This window comes from Pan paniscus, chromosome 14 (assembly GCF_029289425.2).
Source record: "Pan paniscus chromosome 14, NHGRI_mPanPan1-v2.0_pri, whole genome shotgun sequence".
Lineage (NCBI taxonomy): Eukaryota > Metazoa > Chordata > Mammalia > Primates > Hominidae > Pan > Pan paniscus.
Genome location: NC_073263.2, coordinates 77,334,827 through 77,350,670, shown reverse-complemented (window position 1 = coordinate 77,350,670; position 15,844 = coordinate 77,334,827). Strand labels below are relative to the sequence as shown.

The following is a 15,844-nucleotide window of genomic DNA, read 5'->3' as shown; positions in this document are numbered from 1 at the left end:
CATCATGTCTTACTCCAAACATCTTTAGCATCTGTTTCTTCATCTACATGTTCACTGCTTTCAGCAGTTGGCTTCCCTATCACCACACTCATTGACTGCCGTAATTACCTTACCTCTCTCTCAGCCTCTATACTTGTTCTCCTTCAATTCATTGTGTAGGCTACTTCATTACTCTATCTTTCTAAGTCTCTGATTTTAGCATTTTAATTATCTGCTCAAAAGCTTTTGGTGATAATCCCATTACCTGTGAGATAAAGTTTAAATCCCCTAGCCAGGATACTACAGGCCTCACTCAAGCTTGTCCCAACCTACCTCTCATCCTGCCTCCAATCTGCCCACCTCCATTAAAGACTCATGCCTTAAGCTTCCCCCATCAGAATGTAGGCCCGAAGAGCTAAGACCTTACTTAACTCATCTTTACTCAATGCTGTACCTCCAGAAGACTCTGTGAAATGTTTGATTTGGACTTCTTGCCTCTGTGCCTTTGGACATGCAGTGGTCTTTAACTTCTCATTTAAATCCTACCCATCCTTTAGATCCACACTCAAGACTTACATCCCCACCACTTTCATTAAACTCTCACTCCATCACGTGATCACTTTTTTTTATTATCTAAACCCTTGTTACTCAATGTGGTCCTCACTGGCAAGACCTGAAGGCTCATTAAAAATACAGAATCCCAGCCCTGCCCCAGACCTAATGAATCAGTCTGCATTTGAACAAGATCCCTGGTTGTTTTCCATGCACATTGAAGTTTGAGAAGCACTTGTTTAAAGCACTCTAACTCTCAGTAAAGTCTGAGTACATTCTTACCCATAGCTTCTAAAAATTACAAACTCCCCCATATCTCCAGAACTTCCTTATTACCATGTCTGACAGATACACATTAACATGTTTTTCTTTTGTTAAAAAAAAGAATTCCTTCATTTAGTCTTCATATCCTTCATTTGGACATAGAGACAATTTTATAAGAGAAACAGAACTGGGTTTGGAGTCATATGAGGGTTTCCACTTGCACCATTTACTAAGCCTATGACCTTGAGCAGGTCACTAAGCCTGCATCTCAGTTTCCATACCTGTAAACTCAGTCAACCACCCTATCTTATAAAGTGGTTGTAAGATTAGAAAAGGCATGAAAGCAAAACGTTCAAACAATTTCTTTCTATTCTCCACTCACTCTTTCAAAGGCAGTATTTTTCCTTCACTTATACATTTAATAGCTTTAAAACTCAAGTGTTTATCACATCTAACCCATCTACTAGTTATTTAAAGGAGAATTATCCCTGCTTGTCTTCTTTTGGTATATTCGTTTCTTGGGCTACTATTAGTTTCACGTGTCTTTGGCAATCTAAAGCATCTTATTCATGAAATGAAAGATTAATGAATATTTCTTCCTCCTAATAAATAGCAATCATTTGGAAAGTTAGAAATAATTATTTCTAAAGGCTTGGTAAGAAATGATAAGTTCATTTATTATAAATCTTGGAAAAGAAATTCTTAAAGTGTTTCTGTGCTTGAGTCATTTCTTGGGATTTGCTTTTCTGAGTCACTATCTGATCACCCACTCTCTTTTCTGCAACCAGAGAAGAGTTTCATCTTACTGGAATTAGACTGCACTATTTATTGTTACCCTTGATGTGCTATGCTTATCACCTGTTTTTAACCCTCCAATAGCTACACTGATAGCAGGATTCTGGGCAATCCTGCTACTGAAGTAATTTTTCTTCTTTAATCCAATAGAATAGATACTTTTACTGTAATTTATGTTTCTGCTTACAATTTGGTCTCTGGAATAGAACTTCACATTATTTATCTTTAATTATTTGTATAAAATTTAATATGTAATCATCTAAATTACAACAAAATAATATCCCATGTTATGTTTTCTTTTTTAAAGACCACTTATTCCCAGCCAAGGACGTTTGGAGGAGAGAGACACAGTTTAGTTTGTTTTTAACAAGATTAAGTAAAATAGAGCATCAAAAATTGGTAAACAAGAGATTATTATAAATAAAATATATTTACTAATTCTGTTTTTAAAGTCTTTAAAAATTCTATTTTTAAAGACTAATTCTATTTTTAAAGGTTTCAGGCCAGTGCTATAAAGGTCAAAGTGTGATAGTATGATCCCAAGCAATTTAGATTAGTAAGGTTTTACAATCCTCAGCACTTAACAAGAATGTTCCATTATCACAGCAAATACAGTGGAACATTCATAAATATCTGCATGAAAGTCATAAAACCTATAAAGGCATCTACATACACTTATCAAAATCCAAATACTCCATTATTTCTCAACTAGCCAGTTAGAGGACTACATTTGTACTACATCTCTTCTATTCTAAGGTACATATGTTCTTATTTAACATTCCTAAAATTAGGAGATCTTAAAAAAATCAAATAAATGATCTGAGACTTGATGGCACATTGTAATACATCCACTCAAAGTTACTTAGTTCACAAACTCAGAAAAAAAATTTTAGATCATAATGTGAAGATATTTGCCACATATCAAATAAGGCATTCTCAATCATGTACACAAATCCATTCTGGGTATAGCTGGCCTGGTTAAAAAGCAACTCATGATAATTTTTGTCACATAGCCCTAGAAAGAACGTCAGCAAATTTTTAAAGTCTGTATAAGTTTGTTTAGACAACATACTGGGAGAAGCACAAGCATGCAGGCAAAGATACCCCAGGAATGAAAAACCTAGCTTCATTACTGCCCAAGGTCATCTAACTAAGCAACTTACTCTTCTCTGCCTCATTGCAATTCAGGCATGTGAAGCAAAAGAGAAATACCTGGCTGGGCTGTTATTAGTTTAGAAATAATTTATGTAAATCACTTGACAGTGTTCGAAAGCTCTTATCTTCCAGTTTGTCTAAACTTAATTGCATCATAGTGACAGGAATATTTCTGAGATACTCTGGAGGCTATAATACAGAGATTTCCTAACCTCGTTGCTATTCATCACTCCAAATCCAGCATTCCCTTAGAGTTGCACACTCAATCACTTCTGTTCCTTAAGACCCAAAAGCAAAAATTAAGACTTAAGCATGTTTTTCTGCTTCTCTACTTTTGGCTTTAAGATCAAGGTAGGAAAGGAGTAGGTTTTATTTCTCTTATGTACACACAAGATTTGGGATCTGTCCATAGTGAATATGAAATATTCAGTGGATGCTATTGACAAGGCACAAGACAAAAGGTCCACAACTGAGAGGACTCAATAGCAAGGCTAGAGTATGTGAGGCTCTAGCCAAACTCCCCACACCACCCACCCACATCCCCATCAACATTGGGCTGCTTCTCTCTACCCTGGACAAAAAGCTCTATTTCTTAATAACTTGGCATAAACACCTATATCTAATGATACTACTCCTATTTCTCCTCCAGGACAAGGACCAGGCCCCTTCGGTGGGAAAAAAAAAAAAAAAAAATTCATCACCAAAACAAACAAGGATTCAGGTACCTTCAGGATCTGGCATGTCATTCTGTGAGGCCTTGGAAATCTATGTTCTTATTTAATAATGTGTGCGTGTGCTCTATTCTTGGGCATTTTATAAGTGAATATACCCCTATTATACACAAAATTGAGCATGAGATAAACAATAACTATGGGTTAGAGATTTTTATTTCTCAGTATGAAGCCAAAAGAAGTCTAGTGATTGGTCAGCCAAATTGTTGACCCAGATACACTAATTCCTTTGACGATTTTCTCCATATCTCAGTAAATTAAATAGAATACAGAAAAAAGCATTTCAAAACAATTGACAGCCATCAGTATTACTATAATGTAATGAAACAGTGAAATATAGTAACGACAGTAGCAGTGTGCAGAGGGAAATTTATAGCACTAAATGCCCACAAGAGAAAGCAGGAAAGATCCAAAATTGACACCCTAACATCACAATTAAAAGAACTAGAAAAGCAAGAGCAAACACATTCAAAAGCTAGCAGAAGGCAAGAAATAACTAAAATCAGAGCAGAACTGAAGGAAATAGAGACACAAAAAACCCTTCAAAAAATTAATGAATCCAGGAGCTGGTTTTTTGAAAGGATCAACAAAATTGATAGACCGCTAGCAAGACTAATAAAGAAAAAAAGAGAGAAGAATCAAATAGACGCAATAAAAAATGATAAAGGGGATATCACCACCGATCCCACAGAAATACAAACTACCATCAGAGAATACTACAAACACCTCTACGCAAATAAACTAGAAAATCTAGAAGAAATGGATACATTCCTCGACACATACACTCTCCCAAGACTAAACCAGGAAGAAGTTGAATCTCTGAATAGACCAATAACAGGAGCTGAAATTGTGGCAATAATCAATAGTTTACCAACCAAAAAGAGTCCAGGACCAGATGGATTCACAGCCGAATTCTACCAGAGGTACAAGGAGGAACTGGTACCATTCCTTCTGAAACTATTCCAATCAATAGAAAAAGAGGGAATCCTCCCTAACTCATTTTATGAGGCCAGCATCATTCTGATACCAAAGCCTGGCAGAGACACAACCAAAAAAGAGAATTTTAGACCAATATCCTTGATGAACATTGATGCAAAAATCCTCAATAAAATACTGGCAAACCGAATCCAGCAGCACATCAAAAAGCTTATCCACCATGATCAAGTGGGCTTCATCCCTGGGATGCAAGGCTGGTTCAACATACGCAAATCAATAAATGTAATCCAGCATATAAACAGAGCCAAAGACAAAAACCACATGATTATCTCAATAGATGCAGAAAAAGCCTTTGACAAAATTCAACAACCCTTCATGCTAAAAACTCTCAATAAATTAGGTATTGATGGGACATATTTCAAAATAATAAGAGCTATCTATGACAAACCCACAGCCAATATCATACTGAATGGGCAAAAACTGGAAGCATTCCCTTTGAAAACTGGCACAAGACAGGGATGCCCTCTCTCACCACTCCTATTCAACATAGTGTTGGAAGTTCTGGCCAGGGCAATCAGGCAGGAGAAGGAAATAAAGGGTATTCAATTAGGAAAAGAGGAAGTCAAATTGTCCCTGTTTGCAGACGACATGATTGTTTATCTAGAAAACCCCATCGTCTCAGCCCAAAATCTCCTTAAGCTGATAAGCAACTTCAGCAAAGTCTCAGGATACAAAATCAATGTACAAAAATCACAAGCATTCTTATACACCAACAACAGACAAACAGAGAGCCAAATCATGAGTGAACTCCCATTCACAATTGCTTCAAAGAGAATAAAATACCTAGGAATCCAACTTACAAGGGATGTGAAGCACCTCTTCAAGGACAACGACAGTAATACTTGATAAGCATCTAGGGACTTCTCCCTCAAATTGCTCAAAGCACACAGAGCAAACCCTTGTTAAATTGACAGTGGTTAATACAAACACAGCTTAATTCAAAGCAGGTGCTTCTCCCAAGCCCACAAGAACCCCACTTTTTCCTTTAACAGCTTAGGAAAAATTGGCTTATCTACAGTGTGGAGATTCAACATGTGTTTTTAATCTAATGAGATTTTATTACACTATAAAAATATCAATCATTTACATTTAAGAATAATGTTAGTATGAGTTACTGAGTGTACAAGTATACCATGTTTTTTTTAATTAAAAGTTTTACAGTAACTCTTTGGGAACATGTTTTCTTAGGTTTACTGTGCATATTTGGTCAATGGTGTCTGAAGCACTAGTACCAAAGTCTTCAAAATATAAAGTGACACAGAATCCTGCCTCCCAGGTTAGTAGGGGCACTCTGAAAGGCATGTCTCTGAAAAACAAAGGATAAATCCACCAACAACCAATGCCACCCAGGACTGCTGCTCAGCATGACAGAAACCATACCAGGGCAATTACCCCTAAAACATAACTGCTCCATTAACCTAAACTCTAAAAAAGGAACACTAAACAGCCAATAAACAACATTCATGCCTACTCTATTTAACATTTGATAGTCAGGTTCTACTTTTTTAAAGAAAAAAAATAAAGTTTTATCTTAATGCATTTTGACATAATATTATACTTCCCAGTTTCTTGACATTTCATTGTACACAAGTGACACTGGAACTAAATAATAAGCATGGCTTTCATCTCAAACAGTACCTATTGCTATTTATAATTTTTTAATGCCTAAGGTAAAAAAACAAATATTTCAAATAACATAATCAAGATTTTTCATGTTGTTAGTGTAATAGCATTTAATGAATAAAGCAAATGAGAGAAGTCCAAAAGGAGCAGCTAAGTTTTCTCTAAGAGGAAAATGTGACTGCAATGTACATTTGAATTCAGTAAAGACAAGATTTTGAACACCTATTCCAAAAAGAAAAAATATTCATAAGCTCTACAAAAACCTTTCAGATAATAGCTTCTTATCTAAAGGATAACCTCTTTATGACCAAAATGACACTTTTCACAGAAATGAAGGGAAAAAAATGGAACAACAATAAAAATAAACTCATAAACAATGTGAAGCTTTGGGTTAGATTTGGTGTCACTGACTAGTTTAGATTTTAAAAAGTGAGGGAAATAAAACTTTCTAAGGAAACATTCAAATCAGATTTAAAAATTTCAAAGATTTTAGAAAATACAGAAAGAAGTTTGGTCTTGAAAAAGTTAATTCAATTGTGTTGGCCCCACATACACAGAGGCAAGAGCAAATAACTTAGCTGTCTGTTCTCTGTTCTCCAGCTTTGCTATTCTAATAAAATGGATAAATTGTTGATTTTATCAACAATTTGATTAACCATAAATGTCAGAAAAACACATTTGTTTTAATATCTGCTCCCAATGGAGAAAAGGGATAAGTTTTAAATGGCCTAAATTCTCAAAAATAAAGAGCTTGTAGTTTGTAAGCAAAATTTAAGCAGCCAGAGGCCAGATTTTTTCCTCTGTGTTTTCCTACAGGAGACATGTATCTTCTTAAAGTCAAAACAAGGGAAGCCAAATTATGAAAATGATCAGAATGATAATTCAATACCATTTATGGAGCACTTACCATATACAGGCGCTATATACTTTATATACCTGACTTCATTTAATCATTACAACATCTTTGTGAGGTAGGGGTATCACCCAAATGATATGATTTGCCAAGTTCCAAGCAAACAGCAATTACAACTGTCTGATTTACTATTACCAGGGTTTAGCACAGTTTGACACAGAGCAAGCAATAAATAATTATTTGCCATAAAATTAAACTCATGGAGAAGCAAATCCATTACAGGGAGGAAAAGTAATCTGTCTAAGGTCATTCAGCTATTAACTGATATGATAAGATTAAACCCAAGTCAGGGAATACCAAAATCTCTGCTCTCTTCAAAGATGATTCTGTTCACAACCATGGATACACATCTGCTCAATGTGCTTGTTCCTTCCTGGAAAGTGACAAACTCAGCCTGGGATTTAGTAGAAACATCTCAAATAAACTGTGAAGAAATCTTCAAGTTTCTCTGTGTTCAGATGCTTCAAATGTTTTTCTAATTATGCCAAAGTCAAAGTTAATGTGACTTTTTTTGAGGAGGAGGGCAGGCTTTGATGTTTAATACTAGACAAAGGTAAAAAGTACTAAGGCAGGTAACTTGACTTTAGAAGGAGTGAGGCTTACTGTAAACTTGTTCGTAAAATTTCTTAAAGTAATATTGATGACTTCTCATAAAAAATTACTTTCCGATGGGTTCCTGCCTTTAAAATGTTCTATTCTTTGCCCTTGAGCTTCTACCAAGATATTACAACTACCTATATAACCACCATGTTTTTCTACCGGAAAGTCTCAAGTATACACTTTAGATTTGTTTCACAAGATAAAAAGTGATCAGTGATTATGATATGAAGACACTGAAATGTTTCTAACACTTTATATAAAAAAATTATTTAAATGTCAGTTAAGCATTCTTAACATTTATTATTGGCACATCCGCACAAGGATTTATTAAAACTTTGAACTACCTTGAAAGGCACATAGTCCAAAGCTCCCATTTTAGTTTATTACATACAGAAATGAAACACACGCTCCTCTTAAACTGCATAAGTTTTAGATTATCTTGTAATATGCCACGTCATTATCATTATTCTGGTATAAGTAAAAGGCAACTGAAACCAAAAGTTCAGTGCCTGCTTTGCCAGATTTGCTTTGCATTTTTATAATGAGAATAAAAAGAGGATGAGTTGGCAAAGATTAAGACAGGTTTTTCCCCATCTTCAAAGCCTGGTTTTAAGATATCCAGGAAGTCTTTGTAATTGAAATCCAGTTTTCAAATAAACACGCAAAGACGTATGGTAACAGGAACCAAGGAGATAAAGGGAATAATACATACTTCCTGTCCTCAAATAGTTTCAAGTCTCTAGAAAAGCTAGACATAGAGGAAATAAAAAGTCCTTTGAAAGCCCAGATGAGAAACCTATGTCATCTCCAATTAGATGAGTTTCCTGATTAAAAAGATGAAATGACTGCACATCTCTATATTTCCAGAGAAATCTGTGCATTTATCTTTATATAATGTATTAAATTTACAGGGCCATCTCCTGTGAATTTACAGGGCCATCTCCCCAGTCATAATGTGAACCCCACTGAGGGCAGGTCTCCATCTTATCTATGTCTGTGTAAGTATATGCCACATAGAAGATGCTGAATCAATGCTCATTATATAACAAACAAGTCATGACTTCCCTAAAACCAAAATTTCCTCTTACTGGATGAAGTGCCATTTTCTACTCTGTAGCTCCAGAAATAGATTTAAGCATACATACCCCCAATGCCTATACCCTCACACAAATAATCACTTAAATCAGGCCAGAATAGGACATGAAAGTCAGAAAAACAATGCTTAATACTTCTGGTTACTGGTAAAGCTCACATAAAAAAAAAAAAAAAAAAAGACTGAGGGAACTACAGGTATTTCAGTATTAGCAATTTTAAAAGTTGGATTAAGTCAACATAGGCGGCCCTACAGACAATCATTTGAATGAAGAATCTCTTCAACAAAAATATCTCTTTGGTTTAACCCTTCAAATGTCCTTGTTGTAAAACAAATGCTAACTGATCAGAGGAGACAAAACAACTTTCATTCTCCCATGAAGGGACTCCTGTCAACTGCTATTTAGATTGGCCACCAAGTGAGGCCCTTTGCAGTAATGAACATAAGATAGGATCGTTTTAAAGATACAGACCCTGGCCAGGGAAGTCCACAGCATGAAGGCTTATCCAGCAGGCCAAGACAGAATCAGACCCCAGGGCTTTTTTGGATTTGAGGGAGTAGAGAGAAAAGGAAGAAGCACTGGCATTCAGAAACGTGGCTATCTGAGAAATAGATTAAGAACTAGAAATGGAGAAAAACAGATATAGATAAAACTTGAATTATTCAATGGCTTGTCCCAGCATCAGACCTGCCTCATATCCCACAATCTTTCCCTGCAGCTAGGACTCTTAGATATTCAAATTTTGTCATTAAAGAGCATTTCCAAATTTGACCATATATTTTTGCCGATGGTCTTAAACAGAGCCTCAGCCACCCAGAATTAATGTTCCATCCCTTCCAGTAAGCACTTCACAACAGAGAATGGTTGAATGGGATAGAGACATATACAATGCAATAAACTTCCTTTTCATTTTATGCTCTTCTAATAGTTGGCAGAAAGGGTACATTTTAAAATAGTCACATGAGTTGACAGGTGGAAGTCACCATGCTCAAGTTGCAGATCCAAGTTTGGATATCATTAAGCTTGCTTAAAAAAAAAAAAAAGATGAAGATGTTGAGAAACTCATTTGAAAGACATGTACTTGCAAAAAAAAAAAAAGTAAAACTAGGTTTAAATTATTTTAAAAAGCAGAAATTAAATAATTCAAACTAGGTATATTTTACTTATATGAATAAACCTTAAATACACATATACACTTACATACCTCAAGCCCAATTTGGCAGACTGTTAAAACAGAGTGCCATCTGGGAACCTGATTCCTAAGAAATGACTTTAGAGCACTACCACAAAATCAAGCACTCTTGTGAAGCTTTAGCGAACAGTTACATCCTTAAAATATCATTTTGAGACTCTTTTATTTTCCTGATGGGAATATGTTAACACTAATTTTCATTCCAACTACTGTTCCTTTGGCAACTAGCATGTGTAAACAGAATAGATTTTTAATATCTGTACTTTCATTTTAATCGACTTAAAAAAACAAACTCAGTTAATATCAATGTTTACTTAAAGTTATACTTTATACTTAAAATATCAATACTCTAGATAATAGAGTAAGTCTACACTAGAAAAGAATTTCTTTGCATGACAAGCAGTGTTCAAAGTCATTGCCACTCTGTAATGATATTATCAACAGAATGTATCTGAAGACTTGCCAAAAACTGGATTGGAATGGTAAGGGGGTGGAAAGAAGAAACATGTTTACAATCTGTTCAATTTCTCAGCTTAAAATTTTTGATATATAGAGCAATGGTTTAAATACAAGACTTAGTTTCTGAGTCAAATTGCTAGACATATAAAGTTAAAACCTTTAATGGTTAAACCCTACCTTTCTGCCAACTTCAAGTTCTCCAATACAGGACCTCTAGGCTACTCTGTCAAGTTGCTTTCTACTACAAGCCATTGATCTGTACCTCTCTTAATGACCAGATGCCACCACAAAGACCATGACGCTTGCCAGAGGAGCTCTCCAGTGTGCTGTGGCAGGCTGGCGGGGCCATTATGCTTGATCTCCTACAGCCCTTTTATGGAAGGCCTGCACAGATGGCTCTGTGGGAACTTCACCACGTTTTCTTTGTGGAGAGTATGTGCTCAGTATGGATGTTTAGTAAATGGTTAAGAATGATGATCCAGTTTTTCATCCACACAAAAGATTGATTTCATGGCCTCAGATCAGGGTAGATCTCAATCTACCATTCATGGAGACTAAATCATAAATTTGCTTATTAGCATTTTGAGAAGAAAAGAGGTTGGATCCTACCCATTAAGTCAGGAATATCAAAATTAAAGGTGTCACCTGATGCTTGAATACATGTAGTCCCTAAATAAATAGAATAATTCAAACACACTTAAAAAAATTAAAACTACTGCTTCCTACAAAGTAAAATAATTATTAGAAAATTAGAACACATAAGAGGATAATTTACAGAAATATAAAGAATACTCTAGCTCTGTCTGATTGGTGAAAAGTTATTACTGTGAATTAAATTGTAAACTTCAGATAGCTAGAAAATTGAAAAATAGTTGGAGTCCTGGATTATTGAAACTATTCATTAACAACAGCTCTTTACTTGCTTCTGCTATTGCCACTCATTTTCAACATACACAACTCTCCTTGGGCTCCATACAGCAACTATCACCACTGCCCACTAACAAAAAAGTTCCCCTCATTTGCCAGCACGGAGGATATTGACTGTCCTTTCCTATTTGCTCTCAGTATGCATCATGATTAGATTGAGTTTGCAGCAAGGCCAACAACAAGTCTATGCACTGGTAGATGCAGTCTGGGCAGTTATAATACAGCATTTTAAATAATCAAATCATTTGCTACACCTTGTTAAATTTAATGCATACAGATATGCAAAATAATTTCAAAGTACTCACACATATTACCACACTCTCAGACAAGTTACAATGCACCTTCCCATTTAAACAGACAATAAACACACTAACACAGAAATGCATAAATTATGTCTGTATATAAAAGTTATATTTTAGTAGAGTGTCAAAGGTGTCATAGTCAGTATCCTTCATTTCCACATGACTATTTTGCTGGCAGGGAGGGAATAAACAAGAAATTCTAAATCTAAAGCTAGAGTTTCTCAACTCCAGTACTATTAATATTTGGAGTAGGAAAATTCTTTGTTGTGGAGGCTATCCCATGCATTAAAGTGTATTCAGCAGCATCCCTGACCCATTAGATGCCTGTAGCACCCTCACCCAGCTATGACAACTGAAAGTATCTCCGGAAGTGGCCAAACATCCCCTGGTTGGCAAAACTGCCCCCAGTTGAGAACCACTGATCTAACCAACACTAAGTCCTTTGATCTACAATAATGACAGGACAAGAATTTTGACCCAAAGGAGTCTCCACATTATATATTTTTAAAAAGCTAAAATGCATTACTATTTAGTGAGCAATTATTTGCTTTTCTTTAAATCTGCTTCCTTTACTAAAAGTGCTATCTCAGGGCATAAGAACTTGGACAACATTTTTTTAAAAGTTGCTTGCCACTTTCCTGTGTCTCATCTGGGAGGCTCCAGTGCTTCCACTGCAGCATACCCAGGGTCAACCCCTTTGCTTTTTGGTCCAATGAGATAGAATTATCAGGAGAAATGTTCTTAAGTGAAGTCAAGGTTCCCACTCAGGCATTCTCACAGGTACTACTTAGGCACACCTTGCTTTGACGAACTTGTGGTTTCCACTGAAACAAGTTGTTCTGCATACTTCTCACTACAGCTATAACTACGTGACCTCGCAGTTTCAGTTTGTCAGTAATTTCACTGAAGGCAGAGCCCAGATACTAATTTGTCTGAAACATTTTAGGCCCAACATCTCATGAAACAGGCTCCAGGCAAGAACTCTTGGACTTGGGAGCCAACAAACATGTTTCACCTAGTCTTTAGCCTACTCAAATATAGGCTACAGACTTTCAAAACAGAGTATATTATTTTAGGGGGAAGCACGTTAACGCTTAACAAGCATCAACAACTTAAGGAAAAGACTTTCAAAGTCTAAAGTTTCTTTGCCCATCAGATAGGCCTTATGAAGAAATATGTTGATAAGGAAAAATAAAACAAATACACCGAAATATTTAATTTTTATGGAAAGTAAACATGACCCCTACATACTACAGAAGCAAACATTTCACTTTGGTGATGAAATTTAGAATCTCTAAACTATCTTTCGATTAGTCAGAAATGCAGGCAGATTTATCCCTCCCACGTACATTTAATTACCATGTAGTTTAGAAAAGCTTATTCAACAGAACTAGAAGCAGGTTCAAAACAGTGTTCATTTAAAAACATATATTGTTAGACTTTGGAAGACTAAGTCTACCTGGATTTGGGGCTGTTCTGTGTACTGCTAGAAGACAATGTGTACTATCAAAGATACTTACATAGCTGGTTATTTTTCTTCAGAAAAAATAATTGGTCATCCAATTTTAAAAATAACTATTAAAGGTTTTACACAGGGATATTAACCACATAAGTTAAATCTTTGAACTGGTAGAAACAGATTTTTCCATTTTCATTATTTCTATAGATAGAATAAGGTGTTTATTTTCTCCCTTGCAAAAATGTTAATTAGGTTTAAGAGGCAGGATGACAAAGAGATAGCTATTATAAAATTAAATAATTTTCCTGTCACCTTTATCTAGTAACACGATTATTGATTGCCTGGAAGCAAATTAGATTTATAGGAAATATAAATAAATATCATAAGAGCTTAAAACCAGATTTCCTGAAACTGTATACTCCCACACAAACACCATTTTTCACCAAAAATCTAACAGATACTGGCATACGTGTTCTCACCCCCACTTTCACTTTCTCATCCACACTATTAAAATCGTGAAAAACAGCTCATTTTTAAAAGTCAGCCACAACTGACAAGGTCCTTGGCGTTACATGTTGGTCCCAGGCACTGCTGCCTTCACAATATTAAGAGATTCTTTTTTACCACTGTCCTATCTAATTTTTATGCTAATAATTATGTCTTAATTCCAAATATATAAAAAAATTTAAAGATTGTTGTTACTCTGCAAGCTATAATATAACCCCTAAATTCACTTTATAAGTATGAGTATCCTCAACATTAGCAACCAAACACTACCATGTTGGACACACATTAAAATATTAACACTACCATTTTTGCCGGTATAGAGATTTATAGTAAGACTATGCTATGTTATGAGTTACAAACAGCTTCACCTTCACAGTCCCTAAGCCATTTTTAAAACAGTCTCTTTTAGAATGAGAACAGAGGAAAACAGAGAGAACGGAAGAATTTTTCTGTAATCATGAACTCTCAGCAATTCTTTTCACTTAAGCTACAAGCCCTAAGTTTAAATATATATAAATATATATATATATATATATATCTAACAAACTGTTGAAACTTACTTGACAGTGACTCGATTTGATAAATCCTGTAGATCTCCAGGATGGAAAAGCTGGGCTTCTTTCAATCCAATCTGTTCACAAGCTTTCAAGAAAACGTTTATATTATCCTGTGAAAAGAAGTGGAAAGTGATTGCTTAGCTGAGCTCTCTCTCAGACAAAGGTTACAAATTTTTATGATATAACTTCGAAGCTTCAAAGTCCAATTACAGTCAGCAAAAGAGGCAGCAGCAAGACCCATGCATATGTATATTTGAAAAAAAATACATAGGGCTTGTACAGCCTTTCAGTCCTCCAGAGCATACACAGTCGTGCTATCTTATGCCCGGGCATACACTGTTTCTGTGATCTTTGTGACTGGCACGTTAAACATTACCTGTTACAGGACAAGTGCCTAGCCACTGAGCAGTAATCTACACTTTGATGTCAGCTCTGCTCTGCAAACAAACGCCCTCTTCCCAGCTTTGCACGGCAAGCCTCACCTCTCCTCTTTAAAAATAACTCCAGCTACTGACATTCACCCACCCAGAAACTGTTGGCAGGGAAGAAATAAGAGGAGGAACATTCTGTTTCTATGATTACAAATTACAGAACGACTGTGGAATACCACACCTGGAATCTGGGTTTGGTTGTTGAGCTGGCTCTTGACAGGCAGGGAAACCATACTATAGGACTGAGGAGAAACCTAGCGTTCATTGGCTAAATTGCATAGTTTGTGTGGCACATTACTCACTCCCTGCACCTGCCTCAAGAGCTGCCTCCAAAAAAAATGAAAGCCTATCCCCTCCCTCCAAGGTTGCCCTCGTATCTAATTTCAAAACCCAAATCCTCCATTCACAAACCAGTGCTTTTCGTTAATGTAAACTGCTGTGCAAACACAGATTACAGTATATGCTATTTTAAAGCCAGCTACATTTCAGAGACATACATTTGGTTACCAGAATTAACTTAGGCTTCATCTCTACTACTCTAAAAAAAAAAAAGAAGAAGAAAAGAAAACACTTTATGGGGTTGAGCTTGTGACAATCCCAGGCGGATTCTCCATATTAACTGTTACAGTTCGCTGGTAAAGGGGTGGCCTCCCAGCATGCCAACACACATCTGTCCACTGAGGCAGCTGGTAATGCTACCTCTATGGTGTAAGCCTCCTTGAAAGCTCACCTCCCTCCCTAAGAGGCGACTTTCACAGACCAGAAGATAGTCTGCCACTTGGAGAAAGGCAATTACTCTTTTCCTAAGATAAAGTGGCTAAATTCTACAGCTTGGGTTCTTGGAGAGTAAGGGGATTCCGGGAAAGCACAAGGAAAGGTGTGGCAAGAGAAAAGCCCCACTGATTACTAAGGAAAGAGACATTCTAAAAAGCCACTATTTGTACAGGTAGGATCCTGGTCATTCCAATCTACTGTGAGTAAAAGGCAGTGCGAACTACCTAGCTGAAAGATGAAATCCACGAATCATTTTAAATAAGATGAAGTCAAAGAGTAAAGAAACTTGCAAGTCAAAAGTTGAACAGCTCAATGAAAGCTGTTTATTTTGTTTTTCATTTGACTTATTATGGAAAAAGGAGACACAATTTATTGGCAAAATTCCAAGAGGAGCAAAATGTGATAATTTTGTTAGGCCCATAGTTTCTAAAAAGTATACTATCTGTAATTATCAAATGATACAAATTAATGGTTTTAAAATTGGCCCTCTGAGAAGCAGGCAAGAAAAGATGGTTGGATGTACCAATACCCCAA

The 15,844-nt window shown here is 36.0% G+C and overlaps 1 protein-coding gene across 23 annotated transcripts in view; it reads right to left on the bottom strand.

The window, feature by feature from the left end:
• LMO7 (LIM domain 7) overlaps nucleotides 1-15,844 on the bottom strand; it is a 244,027-nt gene that overhangs the window by 85,014 nt on the left and 143,169 nt on the right. For 19 of the 23 annotated variants that reach the window (XM_063595793.1, XM_024925260.5, XM_063595797.1 and 16 more), the window contains one exon: nucleotides 14,109-14,215. In XM_063595793.1, the coding sequence (XP_063451863.1) occupies nucleotides 14,109-14,215 (107 nt within the window). Of the gene's footprint in view, nucleotides 1-14,108; nucleotides 14,216-14,481; nucleotides 14,623-14,717; nucleotides 14,829-15,844 lie in introns of those variants that run through there. The other 4 variants (XM_034936801.4, XM_063595794.1, XM_063595796.1 and 1 more) reach the window with 4 other exon arrangements.